General features: G+C 39.5%; 1 protein-coding gene across 2 annotated transcripts in view; it reads right to left on the bottom strand.

The window, feature by feature from the left end:
- Nucleotides 1–15,484, bottom strand: part of Cubn (cubilin) — a 206,598-nt gene that overhangs the window by 57,509 nt on the left and 133,605 nt on the right. For both annotated transcript variants that reach the window (XM_075970518.1, XM_075970517.1), the window contains exons 42-48: nucleotides 13,633–13,823; nucleotides 13,318–13,501; nucleotides 8,749–8,923; nucleotides 7,647–7,825; nucleotides 6,299–6,508; nucleotides 5,539–5,679; nucleotides 4,720–4,901 (exon numbers count right to left, since the gene is read on the bottom strand). In XM_075970518.1, the coding sequence (XP_075826633.1) occupies nucleotides 4,720–4,901; nucleotides 5,539–5,679; nucleotides 6,299–6,508; nucleotides 7,647–7,825; nucleotides 8,749–8,923; nucleotides 13,318–13,501; nucleotides 13,633–13,823 (1,262 nt within the window). The remainder of the gene's footprint in view (nucleotides 1–4,719; nucleotides 4,902–5,538; nucleotides 5,680–6,298; nucleotides 6,509–7,646; nucleotides 7,826–8,748; nucleotides 8,924–13,317; nucleotides 13,502–13,632; nucleotides 13,824–15,484) is intronic.

Consider the following 15,484-nt stretch of genomic DNA (forward strand, 5'->3'; position numbering starts at 1 on the left):
ATTGGTTGCTGGATTTGGAAGAGCATCAAGTTCAGTCCAGCTGGGTGTGGTGCTCAACGAGCACAGTATGCCTGAAGCTCTCCCTGCCACTTGCAGATTTTAAGCTTTCTGTCCTTTTCGGATAAGCATTCCAGTACACAGAGGGTGGGCAAAGGCAATTCAAACACTTGTTTGGAATAAAGGGGGAAGAATAAACACCAACACATAAACATATTTTAAAGAAACAGAATTTGAACATCCTCCTACAGAAATGAATTCCCAAAGTGGTTCCTTCATGGAGTTTCCTCTTCCCATAAGAAAGGTCTAAAGCCATGATATTTGCAGCGCACTAATTACATGTCAAGGTCTGTATTGGTTACTTCCACAAACTCCAGTTAGCAGGGCCAAGTACGTGTGAGAGCTGTCAATCAGCTTTTGCACACTTTTCTTAAATAGGAATGAAATTCAACCAGGTCTTTGGGGAAACATCTAATATGAAACACAGAGACCAATATAAATGGAGGTGGAACCTGAAGAAAACAATACGAAATTATGATATTACATGCATTCAATGATTAAGGTACAGCAGGAATCGTATACATCCTCAAAAGTTATCATCCACACTCATGTCCTTAGGGAATGCAAGCACATATGCCTCACCAAAACACAGGAAATCGCCTGGGAAAGGAAATGTACAGCATCATGAAGCCAGGTGGCCAGTCCAGAAGGGAACAAAGAGGCTACAAACATGACGGTGCGGGAAAATCCCCAAACAATAACTCCCACCAGGCTTGCTGCAGGTGCACATGAATTTGCAGGATACTAGTGATAAAAATAGACACGTGTGCCTTTGGTGGAAGATGTGTAGAACAATTAGTGACTAACACCCATAAAACGTAAAAATAGTACAACTGTTGTAACTGTTAGTTGAAAAGGCAAAAGGAAATGTGGCCACGGCATATTGCCTGGCTTAACTTGAATGCAGTTTCTATAATCACCCAGGCCATGACTGTGGAAGCTCTGACAGGTTTGTTTTGTAGGGAGGTTGGCAGAATTTGGGAACTGTGGGTTTCCTATGTGCGCTTCTCAAGGGAGGGAGCTAATTCCTTAGTTTCTATAGTAAAAGGTGGGTCAATGACATCCAAGACCAACTGGAGAGCTGCAGAATAGGAATGTTAGCTAGATACAATGGCAGAAGTGCTACAAGAAATAGTTAGAATCCCAGAGAGTAGATACATCTGGCTTCAGCGATTAGGAGTAGAGAGGTCACAAGTCGGGTCTTGATTTGCAATCTGTGACCATTAGAATCAATCTGATTCCATTCTAAAGCTGAGACTGCTTTTATCTTTCTTGTAGGTCGTGTACAGTCTGTGGTGGTAAAATTCCTAACAATCATTGGATCCAACATCATAGACATTAGTTTCACAGGGCAAACACCCTCAGTTAACCCTCAAGAATAATTATGAAATTTTAGTGATAGGTGTGTAGAATGTAAAAATTAGGTATTTTTTGTTTTCTGACCTTCTAAGATACTGTTCACTTAGCTGCCATTATATTTAATTGGAAAACATTTTAAATTAGTTTTCAAGGGAATTTATATTTCTTAGTTAAACTACATAAAATTATGTAGGAGCCGGGGAAACATACAACACATAAAAATATGGGACACTGGGTCTGTTTAACCTTTTTTCTCTGTTTTCTTTGTCTATATGTCCATATAATAAGTAATAGGAAAAATGTTTCTATATAACTAACAACTATGGGTCACAAAATGGCTGTGTATAAAGGAGCCTGCCACCAAGTCTAACCTTTACACGAATGCTGTAGCATGTGAACACCCGTAAACATACATGCACAATAAAGATACTAGTAAAATGTAGTTTTAAAATTAACAATCATTTGGTGGGGATGTTTTCAGTTACACAGAATGCACAAGTCCTGGGTTCAATCCCCAGCACCATATAAACCAGATGTGTGGTGCATACCAGAAATTACAATACTCTGGAAGTGCAGACGGAGGATCAGAATTTCAAGGTCATCCTCTGCTACCTACTGGGTTCTAAGCTAGCCTGGGCTACTTGACATCTTCTTTAAAACAGACAAACAAAAAATAAAAACAAGGAAAAAAGAAAGAAGAGAAACAATAAGTAAAAAACAATAAAACAGAGAGAAAGAAAGGAGAAAACAAAAACATAATGCAGCAATCCCTGGCTCTCAAACATGAGGAAGACACATGGGTTCCATACTGAGTGTCTGGGAAAACATTTCAGTACTTTAGATAGTAGCACTGAGACAATAACCTGATGGCTGACTCAGGAAATTTGAGGGTAACAGAAGTGATGAGGGGGTGTCATGGGAAATTTGAGGGTAACAGGAGTGATGAGGGGGTGTCATGGCAGGCTTCATCTTTGGAATTTACTATTCAGCAGCAAAAAACTAAACTGAAAACAAAAGTGATTCTTAATTTCTTTCAAGCCGACAATGTTATTTCTATAATTCTTTCATCAAGCCTTTATCTTCATGAGCATAGGCCACTGGGGATTTACTGAAGGAGACTGAGTGCTGGCCCTCCTAGAGCTGGCATGAAGTGCTATGAAATGACAACACAGGGAAGGCCAGGTGAAGGTGTGGGTCTTCATGTAGGGTCTTAGTGAAGCGGTGTGGGTCAGTCACTAGAGCAGAGATCCAAAGGAAGTAAAAGACAACCAGGCAGCCATCTCGAGAGAAACAGTCTTGGTAGAGGCCATAATCAACCATTACAGTCTGATATTGGAGCCGGTTAGCATAATCAAGGGATAGAAGAGAAGCTAGAACAGCTGGGTCATAGGAGTGGAGGAGTTGGGGACAGGTAAGATGGAGGGGTACAAGAGGGAGGACCAGCAGGTCCTGTCTAGCTGGGTGGGCCTTGTTAGGATTTGGGATTCATCTGAATGAGATGAAAGACGATTGGAGGATTTCTCAAGGAGAAAATGACATGCCATGATTAAGCATTTCTTTCCCATTGCTTAGGATTGAACCCAGGGCTTTATATATGCCAGGCAAAGTTCCTACCACTACCATACTCTCCTACCCTCAACACAGATCTGTTGCGAGTGGAAACCATGGTTCTGGCTGCTGTGCTGAGAATGCGGATGACAAGGCTAGAAGCAGGGACCACCTGGCACGAATGGGACAAACTGAGTGAAGAACAGTGAAGTAGCAGTGGGCAGGCAGACGTTAGAGCTGGCATTTTCTAAGGCACAACCACTGGCCCCTGTGTATGGATGGTGTAGGAACTACAACTGTGGAGCCCCAAAATGTGAGCCTTTTCCACCTTGTTTGTCTGAAGGTCAGAGAGTTTCAGCTTGCTCCAAGTTGTTAACAACAAGTGTGTGCGGCTACACACCCTGACCTGGGTGTGGTCACTTGGTGTTTTGGACATTAAGATGCCCCTACAGGTAGATTCACTCCACCGTGGCCAAGGGTCATAGAATTCAAGTACACTTTTATTCCCTCTTTTGAATTATGAGGTTTGACCAAAGGAGTGTCTGCCTTCAGGATACTTGGTCTAGGGTGGGTTCACTGCCTAAACAGCAGAATGCTTTTCTCAAGAGTTGATGACGTGATGTCTCAAATATTAAAGCAAGTAACAATCTGGTTGTCCTTTGTATCATGTTAAAATGGTCTTTTGTCTTCTTCCCCTTTTTCCATTGGGGTACAGAAGCATGTGGAAAATTAGAGGCAGGCGATTTCCTCTCGGTACCATCCTATGTTTCTGTTTTGTTATTTTCACTCACGTCTTCATTCTCGTTACTATTTCACTAATCCCCATGCCCCTGCCCTGGTGAGTGGTGTACTCGTTGAAGCTGATCTCTTATATACAACTCCAAAATAAACACCAACAACATTTCCCTCAGTCATTAGAAATATTATTTAGTAAGATAAGGAAGACTGAAGAGTCTAGGCATGGTGGCACACACTTTTAATCCCCGAATTTAGGAGGACGAGGCAGGTGGATTTCTAACTTTGAGCCTAGACTGGTCTACAGAGCAAATCCCAGGGCAGCCAGGGCTACACAATGAAACCCTATCTTAAAAACAAAACAAAACCAAAAAGACTGAAAAAGGGAGCAGGATGAGTAGAGAAATATACTAACATTAATTCCATTTGGTAGTCTATTAGTCTACACATAGTTATATCAATAAGTACAAATACATATACACAAAAATTGTTGGTACACACACATGCACACATATACAGTCAACACACCTCCCAGTCAACAACACATTTGTTGTTCATACTCATGGGTCTCATTTGCTTTCTTCCACTAAGGGAAACTAATAATGCTGAGGGCATGTTGAAGTTGGCAACACGGCAGGCTTCCTACCCAGGGTCCCTCAATACCTCTGGCAGAGAATGAGCTTACATAGGAACACTCATCTGCTTAAGCCTCGCTGGTCCTTGTGTTGAGATCAATGAAGTTTGCCTGTGTGCTTAGCTGTGACCTTATTCACTTTTGTTGTATTTAATGATGGTGTGCTCTGAAAACTTATCCATTGTATGACTTTTGTGCATGCAGTGACAGATGACCATTTCTGAAAGCAGTTAGTGGTGATTTTGTTCTACCCAAACTATATAGACTTGGTCTGAAATGCAGTTGGATAGGTGGTAACCATTTGATTGAGTTTTCATATTACTACTTCCGGTGAATACACTCCACATACAACAAAACACAGTGCCCATCCTGGAGAGAACACTTACTATGAGGTGCTCGTTGTCGCAGGATGGAGAGCTGCTCAACCTCAAGTTGGTAAAGGTCAGGATGACCCTCCTGCCTTCTGGTACAGTGATTGTCCACTCGCAGACCCAGGCATGAGGATTTGGGTTTGGGTAGTTGGGAGATGTAAATCTCCCAGTAGGGCCATATAAGTTCTCACCACACACTGAAAGAATGAAGAAATTTAATCAAAATATCTTTCAGAAGGAACATTTTAAAAATTACCCATCCAGGCAAATTATTGGTCATATTTTTGTCTCCACGTGTATGATAATGCTTAACTATATTCATCTCTTGACTTCTTATATTCACATCTGTATACAGTTCTTGGTTCTGTCAATACTTGACATTTGATTCCATGGTAAACAGTCCACTGGCGCATTTAAATCATTATTAGAGCCCAGGAAGTATGAAAGACCAATAAATATAGCAAACTTAGGAAGGCTAAAATCATTATTCTGTTTCTCAACAGGACCTTTATTTGATCCACATTCATCAGGGTATTTAGGAATGTGAGTTCTCGAGAGTTCTAGGGCATTACAGTGTACCAATTTCTCAAGATGGGTTTTACAGATAAGCCACGTCTCCTCGCTGCATCTCTCCTGATACAAGCTACTTTCCTTTGTGACATTTAATTCAGCTATAAGTTTTCATTAATTGGTGACTGTTTAATTAGTACCCACCTTCCAACTTCTCATAAGTCAAGAAGGCAGAATCACACTTTCTTTTTCCCATTCTTATATCAGTGTCCAGCGCAGCTCCTCTAAACTATCAGTACCCTTCTGATAAGTCACTGAACTCACCTTCTCTGCTGGACTTAAACTGCAGCCTGAATCCTGAGGCGGTGACAGAGCCGTCTGTGACAAACTTGACTGAAGCAACATTGCTAGAAGTGTCGACACTGCTAGGAATGGAGTTTCCACAGTACTGGCCCAAAGTATTTCCTGGAAGAGTCAAATACTTAATTATGTGCATGCCCAGGTGGCTTATTTCTGTTAATGCTTACATAAGTAGTTTTGCCCGAACAAAGAAAACCTTAAAAGACAATCTTTTGTCCATGAAAAAATGGCAACCACTATTATGAAAATCAGGAACAAAAGTCAACATATTCAAATATATGCAGATGTATAAAGAGTGGAGCCAATTAGGGTAAGTCTTTCTCAGCCTGATGAGGAAGGCTTGCGAGCATGGTTATGATACAAGTGCCTCTCACACTGTTATATGATATACACCGCATTCCCCTCTGCAAATGCTTCACGAGACTCCTCCGGTTAACCACACGTGGCACATTGGGAATGCACAGGAGGATGCTGTCCCCATACATGGCTCCTTCTGTGTGCTCTCCAAAACAATTACAGAGCGGCTTTAGCAATAATGAGCATCCATTGTAATCCGTTAGAAACATGGAAAAGGACTGCTAGTCTTGCTCAGAGCTCATGAACCTGCATTTCTCTGATGACATCGGACACACCTTTGCCTTTCTCAAAAGCAAAGATGCTTCAGATCTTGAACAAATTGGTTAAGAAGTAAACACATCCCCAAAGAAAGTAGTATTTCACTAACCAGCGGTATGGTTTTCCCAGATCTCCACAAAGTCTTTTGTACAACCAGGGGAACTCTGAAGATTAAAATCTTCAAAACGGATGGTGAGGTAGTGTCCTGGGAGGCCCCGGAGATGCCACTGACAAAACAAATTGTTTGGATACGAAAGGGTCGGGTATCCAATGCTCTCGATGACCCCACTGTCCCCTGAGATTGTTCCTCCACACGAGGCTACAAAACACACACACACAAATGATATTCAATTATGGGTTATTTTTATGATTAAACCAGTGTAATTTAAAACTTTTAGGAGTCAAATTTATATTAACAGAAGTTGTAAAATTTGAAAATGTTTGCTTAAACTTTCCTGATTATTTGAAATCGACTTTGAATGGAAAGAAAGAGACGCCAAGCCTACTCAGTGCGAGAAATGGAAGATGGCTACGGAAAGTCAAAGTCTGCAATGTCACATCCATTCTCTTAGGACAGCATGTAAGAGCTATTGTGTGCATGTAAATTACATCCAGGACGCAACTGGAGGTTTAATAAGGCCTGCCTGGCATCTTCTGCTGCTGATTCCAAATACAATCTACACTCTTCCGGAAGGGGAAAGGACTGACTGGCGACTGCTCGTGTCCACCTTTCTAGGTTAAATTCAAGCACACACTGCATTGCAGTACAAGGTTTCTTAGAGCTTAAAAATTTCTATTCAGTTATTGTTTATCAATGGATGTGATAGCTACATTAACCTACATACAATATACCTTAGGATACAAGGTAAGTTGTGCAGATTATATATTGTTAAATCTAGGCTTTCTGAGCTTTTGCTGATTTACATACTCTTTTTGAGACTTCAGATCCACCAGACATATGTGATATATGGTATTATATACCTGGAGTGAACCTTCAATATATGTGTTTATGCCTCATTTTTTGAATAAAGAAACCAAACTCCAAGGGAATACTGTGCTTTTCATTAAGTGACTGGCGTGGCATTAAGATTCGGAAGGAAAAGTCTGGACCATTCCATGGATGCTGTTTGGTGTTCCAAGTCATTGTCCAAGTGCAGTTGTTGGATCACTAAGGAATTTTATTCTTTGCAAGGGTATTGTACTTATTTCATGGTAAGAGAAATAAAGCTTGATATAACTGAAAATACTTTTTATACACAAGTTAGGAAAATATCAAATAAAATACAAATAAAAATTACATTTTAGCATAATACAAAGTAACTTAAACCTGGTGATGACATTATGAGTTTATGTGTAACCTTCTTCTTCCTAGTCTTAAAATTAGGCAGATGAGAGGCATGGTTAGGCTTCAGTGTTTCCCTGTACCATTGCTTTCCTAGTTGAAAAGAAAGCATTACCTATAGAATACTTGGCCTTGAATCCCATGTAGCTGGACCCATTCTCAGTGTGGAATTTCAAGTACATAAGTTCTCTTGAGGATACCCAGTTGCTAGGCAAAGAGCTCCCACACAATTTGGAAAGCAGCGGTGCGTTTGAGTCAACTCCATCACGCAACTCAAGGTAGCTCGAAGAACAGCTAGCAGAAAAAAATTAAGTTGACAAAACCAGTTACTTTGATTTATTTTGTCAGTCAAGACTTCTTTCTTCAAGGACAATGTTTAATCATCATTTCTGTACTATAAGACAACACAACCGAGTCTCCTTAAGCTTCATGGCATTTTTAAATGCCATATTTTTCCTAACGACAGTACAACCTTCCATGAGTTCCTGAAGAAGACAACTTTTTATACTGGGAGATAGTTATTTACATATTTTATATTTGTCTTATAAACATAAAAGTCATTTTAGATGGACTATGGATTCAACTAAAGGAGAATTTGTCAGAATGATACTTGAATATATTTCACATGAGAAAGATCAGCTTCTCTTGGAAGTCCTATGACTTTGGCTACTGAGGAGCACAGGTACACTCTCTACGTCCATAAAAGAAGACAAGCTTTTACTAATGTTTCCTAATAAAGTTAAACTAGAGAGTCCATGCTAATTCCTGGAAAAACAAATTGTGTTCAGTATCTAAAAACGATACTGGGGAATTGTAGAGTACTTGTTCAGTTGTTTGTGACACTGGTGGCCTCTAGTGTCATGCCACCTAATTTCTTATTTGTTAAGCAAATATTTATTATTTGTGGCACTTAATATGAGGTTGGAGAAAAAAATACTTATCTCTCAGAGATTGTACTTTTCCTGTGGAAGAAGAACAAACGACATCAATCTCAAACAGTCACCCTCAGGGTCTCTTGGAGGGTGTGTTGAGGGTCAGGAGGAGAGTAGCTGCCAGGCAAGGATTTGAGGCTTCAGACATTTACTTATCTCTTTGTCTCTACATTTTACTAGGCAATGGGTACCACAGAACAAAGAAGACATAAGTTGTCTTGAGACATGACAGCTAAAATAATATTAACTTTGGGGTGGAGGAACTTTAAAGTGTAGGTGACCTACCTGGGTGTTTCTTCAATATGGAATTGATCTTCAAATTGGAGCTGTATACTTTTCCCAGAAGGAGCTTCTAAGATCCAAATGCATTCAACATTCTGGGGATAATTAGCAGGGTAGTTGGGGGAGGTCACGTATCCATCAGAATTGGCATCATGAATGTAGATATCGCCCCCACAGGCTGTCAAGAAACAGTTAAGTCAATCTACGGTCTGATGAATGAGAACATAATCAGCTACCATAACTGTTGTGTACAGTCAGCTTGTCTTTACTTGTCCTCTCAATTTTATCTTTTATCAGAATTATCTTCATGTTCTTTTTAAGCAAGTAAATCCTGGCATTCTGCTAAAACAAGCCACCGTGTATGTCCCTCTTTATTCTGTCAAACTATGTATTCTTCTACTTTTGTTAGGTTGGGCATTTAGTTTTGAAATGTGTATATGTGCAGGGATTGATTTTGCTTGTTTGTCTGTTTTTAAATTTTAATTTATTTTTTTACTTTATTTGTATGGGTGCTTTGACTACATATGTGTCTGTATACTACACGCGTGCCTGGTGCCAGTTGAGGCCAGAAGAGAGCATCAGATTCCCTGGAAATGGAGTTGCAAACAGTTGTGAAGCATCATATGGGTGCTGGGAATTGAACCTGGGTCCTCTGGAAAAGCAACTAGTGCAGCTAGTGCTCTTAACCGCTGACCCATCTCTCTCACCCATTTGTTTGCTTTTTGAGAGAGTCTTGGCTAAGCCCCAACTGTCTATGTCACTGAGACTGCCTTGAATTTCTCAATCTCTTATACCCATCTCCCATGAACTGGGATTATAGACACATACCACGATGATCAGATTGTCTATTTGAAATGAAAATTTTATATTTCACTAAAGTTAAAAAAGTTATTATGCAAAATATTTGCAGCATCACATGAACACGTAAACTGAAGCTCTACAAGGCTGACTGGCTGATTAGAACTTCTGGGCTTGCAGAGCTAGGCTATTGTAGTCTGGAGTCAAATCATCTTGGGCTGTCTTTAGCCTCCTTAATAGTCATTTATTGTCCACATGTGTTCGATCTAACATCCATCTTCATGGCTATAAGGTAAATCCTTTTGAAATATAATAGTAGATCTTTAGCTTCACCAACCCAAAGGCTAAGAATGTCATCATGAGCACCTGAGGCCAATAGAAATTTCCTTTCTTTGTTATGAGCCACCTGCCCATTGTTCCCACCAATGTATATGAAAAGTGCCTTGATCTAAGACTCTCTTTTTTTCCGTTACTATGAAGGTTTCCTGAAGTCATTACTATGTTGGAACATAGCATTTGAGGATAGCCTGATTCTGTTTTCCCAGATGATGGTCATTCATATTTGGAATCCAGAAAAAATTCTGTATTCACTTCTATATGAAAACTTCAGCATCCGTAAATGCAAACCCATCAGTTAGTCAAGTGAGGAAGTAAGCAAGCAGTTACAAATTCTCATTGAAAGCTCAGATCAGCAAGCTTTCACTCACTGCAGGCGTGTGATCTCAATATGTTATAAAATAATAAACAAGCAAACCTAAGGAGAGCTGGGAAGATGACTCACTGGGCAAAAACATTTGCTATTCAAAGTTTATGAAGTTAAGGGGATGCATCTGTAACCCCAGAACTAGAGTGAAACAGGAAGAAGAGCCGGGAGAATCTCTGGATGCTTGACCAATTGAAGTACACAATTGTGCAGTGGCAAACAGCAAAAGAGATTCTGCCTCAAAAACAAAGAGGACATTAAAGACTATTATTCTAGATCACAGTTTTCAACTTGTGGGTTGAGACCCTTTGGGGGGGTGGAATGGCCCTTCTACAGGGGTCACCTAAGACCATTGGAAAATACAAATAGCAAGATTACAATTATGAAGCAGCAATGAAAACAATTTTACGGTTGAGGTCTCCACAGCATGTGGAACTGTATTAAAGGGTCGCAGCATCAGGAAGGTTGAGAACCACTGCCCTAGATCATCCTCTGACTCCGCACATGTACCTCATATGCGAGGTATTTGCTTGTATTGGAGATGGAGTCTTTTTATGCAGCCCTGGCTGGTCTGCAATTCACAACATGACCAGACTGACCTTAAACTTGTAGTCATCCTCCTGCCTCTGCTTCCTGAGAACTGGGAGTACAAATAATTTACTCCTTTCTTTCAGATTCCCTTCTACCACACAAAACATGAATTCATTTATGGTTGTGTTCTTCATCTTCATAGAATGTGGTTCAGGGATTTCAGGATGAACAGGGTCAGTCTGGTGCTTTGTGTGCACCTAGTTCTTACGCATGCTCCTCCATCCCTTCTCTCCACTTCAACCTCCAAGTGACCCGAAACCACTGAATACCTTACTTATATCATCTTTCAACATGGCCTCTTCCCACCTTCTTGCTGACATTGCCTTAGTTTAGGACATAACAGCTTTTCCTGAATTACTCTTTCATTTGGGTTCTTACTATGTTGATGTTTCTGTTTTGGTCCAGCCATGACACATTGGATTTAAATCTTTCATTGTCTCCCCAAAGCATCTGGTAATACCTTATCCTTAGGTCTTACTAATGGCCCTTAGCATTGTGACCCACATGTGGCTCATCATCACATTCACCTCCTTTTGACCTTGTTCTCCACCATACTAATTTCTTGCAAAACCGTGAATTGTCTTCTAAAGCTGAGATGTCTCATGTTGTTGCATTGTTCTTTGCTGAAGTATAAAACTCTGTTCTCTCTGTTTCTTCTCTGATCCCATGCTTCTCTCTGTGGTTACAGATCCTGGAGCATTTCTCCATCTGGAACTTACTATGTTGTACAATAACTGTCTCTGCTTATCTGTCTCTTTCATTGTATGGAGCCTCTGGATGGAACTCAGTAATGCGTGCAGGGTGAAGCTCTTTCTAAATGTTTAGCTAACTAATTAACAAGCCATTTAATCAGGTGAGAATAAAAGACATTTAGCACAGTGCCATAGAAATCTCAATCAACTACAGCGAAGAGAGTCTCTGGGGAAAGGTGGTAAAAAGCTCAGCAAGGGATGCCAAGAGCTATTCATGCAAAACATAATTTAAGACACGGGAAATGGTATGAGGTAGACACGATGGGAAGAGCCAGGGAAAAGTCTGGCTTTAGTAAGTAGGAGGAGACAGGCAAAGCATAACCATATTGCTGGGGCTACCCCAAAATAGTTTTTAAAACCAAAAGACCTTTGTTTGATCTTAATATTAAGGACAGTCATGTGTGTAAGGAAAGGCAGGGACATGACAATGACCACTGGCATAGATGCATGACAGGTGGGTCTAGAAAGGAACTAAGAAGAAAAGACACTTAATACAACAGAACCGCCACAGAGTTAAGATTAATCCGAGCATTGACACAGTAGAAAAGTGGGTCCTGCAGGGAGATCAAACCACGGTGAATACCAACATGAAGACAGTGACGTAAGAGAAAATGCCAGCCTCAATCAGCACTGCAGCTGTCCTCAGAGCTGTTAACAATTCCTGTACATCAGAGCCCAATGCACTATGAAGTGACTGAACACACTGCTTGTCTTGGGCCTTGCTAATGTTATTAAATGCTTTGGGGGGGAATAATTAATATATATTTTCATTTCTTTCTTTTTTCCTAAATAAAAAAATGATCATAGCATTCTGAACTCTCTCACAACTGAGATAAAGTGTAATAAGACAGACGGTTTCTATTGGGCATGGTGGTATGTGTTTATAGTTCTAGTATTTGGGATATCAAGGCAGAAGGATCAGGGATTCAAGGGTCTTCAGCTATACAGCGAATTCCTGGCTACCTTGGGCTGTATGAGACCCTGTTTTGAGACAGCAGCAGTAGCAATATCAGCAACAAGAACAAAAACCCATGGTCCCATTAAGATCAATGTACCTTTTGAAGCATATTTGAGAATCTGGGACTAAGATCACATAATCATTCAAGATATTGAATTTTGGGAGACAAATATTTAGTTGTGCTGTTTACCATCCACTGACATTTAGTTAAATGCTATTAAAAAGTAAATGTTATAAAAATCAAAGCAGCCCAGTAAAACTAAATACAAGTATAATTAAACATAAAAGTAAGGGTGATTACTTAAAGATTGCTGCTGTAATGCAATAATACACGAGTAATAACTAAGTGAGTAATAATAGAATCATAGGTTCACTACAAACGAAGAACAGCCTTTACTATGGTAAAGTAACTAAGTTTAACTTAGACATTTCATCATGGAAAGGGGTCCATTAAGATTAGTTCATTTTCCACACATTTGCCAGTAATTGGAAAAAATAAACAATACAAAACCAATAACTTGGAAAACTCAAGGCCTTATTTTACTTACCTGAAAAGTAGAAATAAGTATAATATACTTTCATTTAAAAGCATCCTGCTGAAGAAAGAGTTAATGTACGTAGCATACTCTAAGTCCTAGATTGATCAAGACCTGTTCTTGTTAATACTAACACTTTAACCTAAGAAAACCTGGCATTTTCCCCTAAAATATGTATCAACAAAAATCAAACAATCTCAGGAAAAATATAAAGCTCTCAGAGGAAATACTTACCTAAACTCTTTGCCTCATATCTGATCTTAAATCCTTGCCCGCTGTTACTATTATCAGAAATGAACTGAACAAACATTTCGTTGTCTGAGGTGAACAGGGTTGATGGAGGATAAATTCCACAGAAGCGACCATTTCCTCCAGAGGGTCCCAAGGGTGGAGAATGGATATCTGGTCCATTTCTTAGCTGGAAAGAGATTAAAATTGTGCAAATTATATTCCAAAAGAATGTTAGAAGTCCTACCAATTTATATACTAAGAATGTTAAATTAAGTCTGCAGAGACGGTTAGCTACAAAGAGTAACAAGCGTGACCTACCACCAAGTAATCCCCCTGGCTGCAAGAAGAGTCTCTATTTTGAATCTGGAAAGGCTGCTCAAAATGGACAGCGATGGTCAGACCACTCTGTACCAGAACATGCCAGGAGCAGTTGAGGTTGGGAATGTAGAGGTCTGGGTACTTGGGCGATGTGATAATCCCTCTGTCTGCATGCAAATATCCACCACAGCCTTCCCAAGAAGAAAAAGAAAAGTAGGTTATTTAAATGATATTGACACTGAGGTGTTTATGCTTCTCTCCCTGTCCCCGCCCCCACCCCCAACTGGGGATTTTTCAAAATGTAAGCAACAGATGAGAAAGTTGAAACTAACGGGGATCAAAGTATGAGAAATGTTTAGAGGCACAGTTACTGAATGAGCACACACTGTTGGATACCCACAGTGAGGTGGTTAAGATTTGAGTCATGGAGAGAAGACCATTTACTTTCACAAAATCTGGCTTTCCAGAGGTAGAAGAAACAAATGTATACTCTGTGAAACAGCAGTAAGTCCAAGAAAGGAAAACGAAGGGATGAGGGGGTAATGTACTCTGTGCTCAGGAAGTTAGAGAGGTAGATGTCTGAGCAGAGACCTGGATGGAATAAGGAATCAAACTGGGTGAGTTTAGGGAAGATGAACAATGCAATCCAGAGAACAGTACAAAGACCTGATGTGGTAAGTGGGGTGTCACTGGGACTTGGACTAGACAAGGCAGCATGAACAATCTCAGAAAATAGCTTGGTGAAGTTATGTAAGAAGCAGAGTAGACTTATTCTTCTGTGTAAGAATGGAAAGGCTTTGGAGATCATCTATCGGTCTGGTGTCTATTCATCTGTCTATCTATCTATCTATCTATCTATCTATCTATCTATCTATCTATCTATCATCTATCTATCTATCTATCTATCATCTATCTATCATTTATCTATCTATCACCTATCAATCATCTATTTATTTATCTATCATCTATCTATCTATCTATCATCTATCTATCTACCTATCTGTCATCTATCTATCATTTATCTATCACCTATCAATCATCTATTTATCTATCAATCTATCTATCTATCTATCTATCTATCTATCTATCATCTATCTATCATTTATCTATCTATCACCTATCAATCATCTATTTATTTATCTATCATCTATCTATCTATCATCTATCAGTCATGTACTATCTATCTATCTATCATCTATCAGTCATGTACTATCTATCTATCTATATATCTATCTATCACTTATCTGTTTGTTTGTTTGTGTATCTATCTAAGGAGATGAGCTATAAAGATTTTAGACATTGAGAGTTGAGAAGAGTGGTGGAGCAGGCCTTAAGTTGTTACTGTCAAGTACTAGGCAGCCTGCTATCAAATAAATGAAGAAACTGCATACGAGTTAGATTGCAGAGGCAGATGATTGGGCTCTAATTCAAAGCTCACCCACTATCCCCTGCACAGCTTGCTTCTACTGAGTGTAAGGTAGATCATTTTCCTTTGATTGCCCCATTCTTAAAAAAGCTACATATAAACAGGGAAGAAATTACTAGATTAATTTTAATATTAGGTTAATAATTCATTTTAAAATTAAAATTTTCTTTCCATATTCCATAGACAATTTCTTTAATGTTAATCTAGCTTGACTTCAAAGTTATTATTAGACTTCACACGCTGTCAAGTATTGAGAAAACTCAATGATATGACACATTAGAGCATTTCATATACTACACACATCCTCTGACTGATCAAGTATCTATTTCAAGAGCTACAGGTTCGTTCTATCAAGTGGCTGATTTCAACCAAAGCCTTTATGAAGGTGTCTCTTGCTTCATGTTTACTGGTTGTTTCTTAAGCTGA

Source organism: Microtus pennsylvanicus, chromosome 4, assembly GCF_037038515.1.
Source record: "Microtus pennsylvanicus isolate mMicPen1 chromosome 4, mMicPen1.hap1, whole genome shotgun sequence".
NCBI lineage: Eukaryota > Metazoa > Chordata > Mammalia > Rodentia > Cricetidae > Microtus > Microtus pennsylvanicus.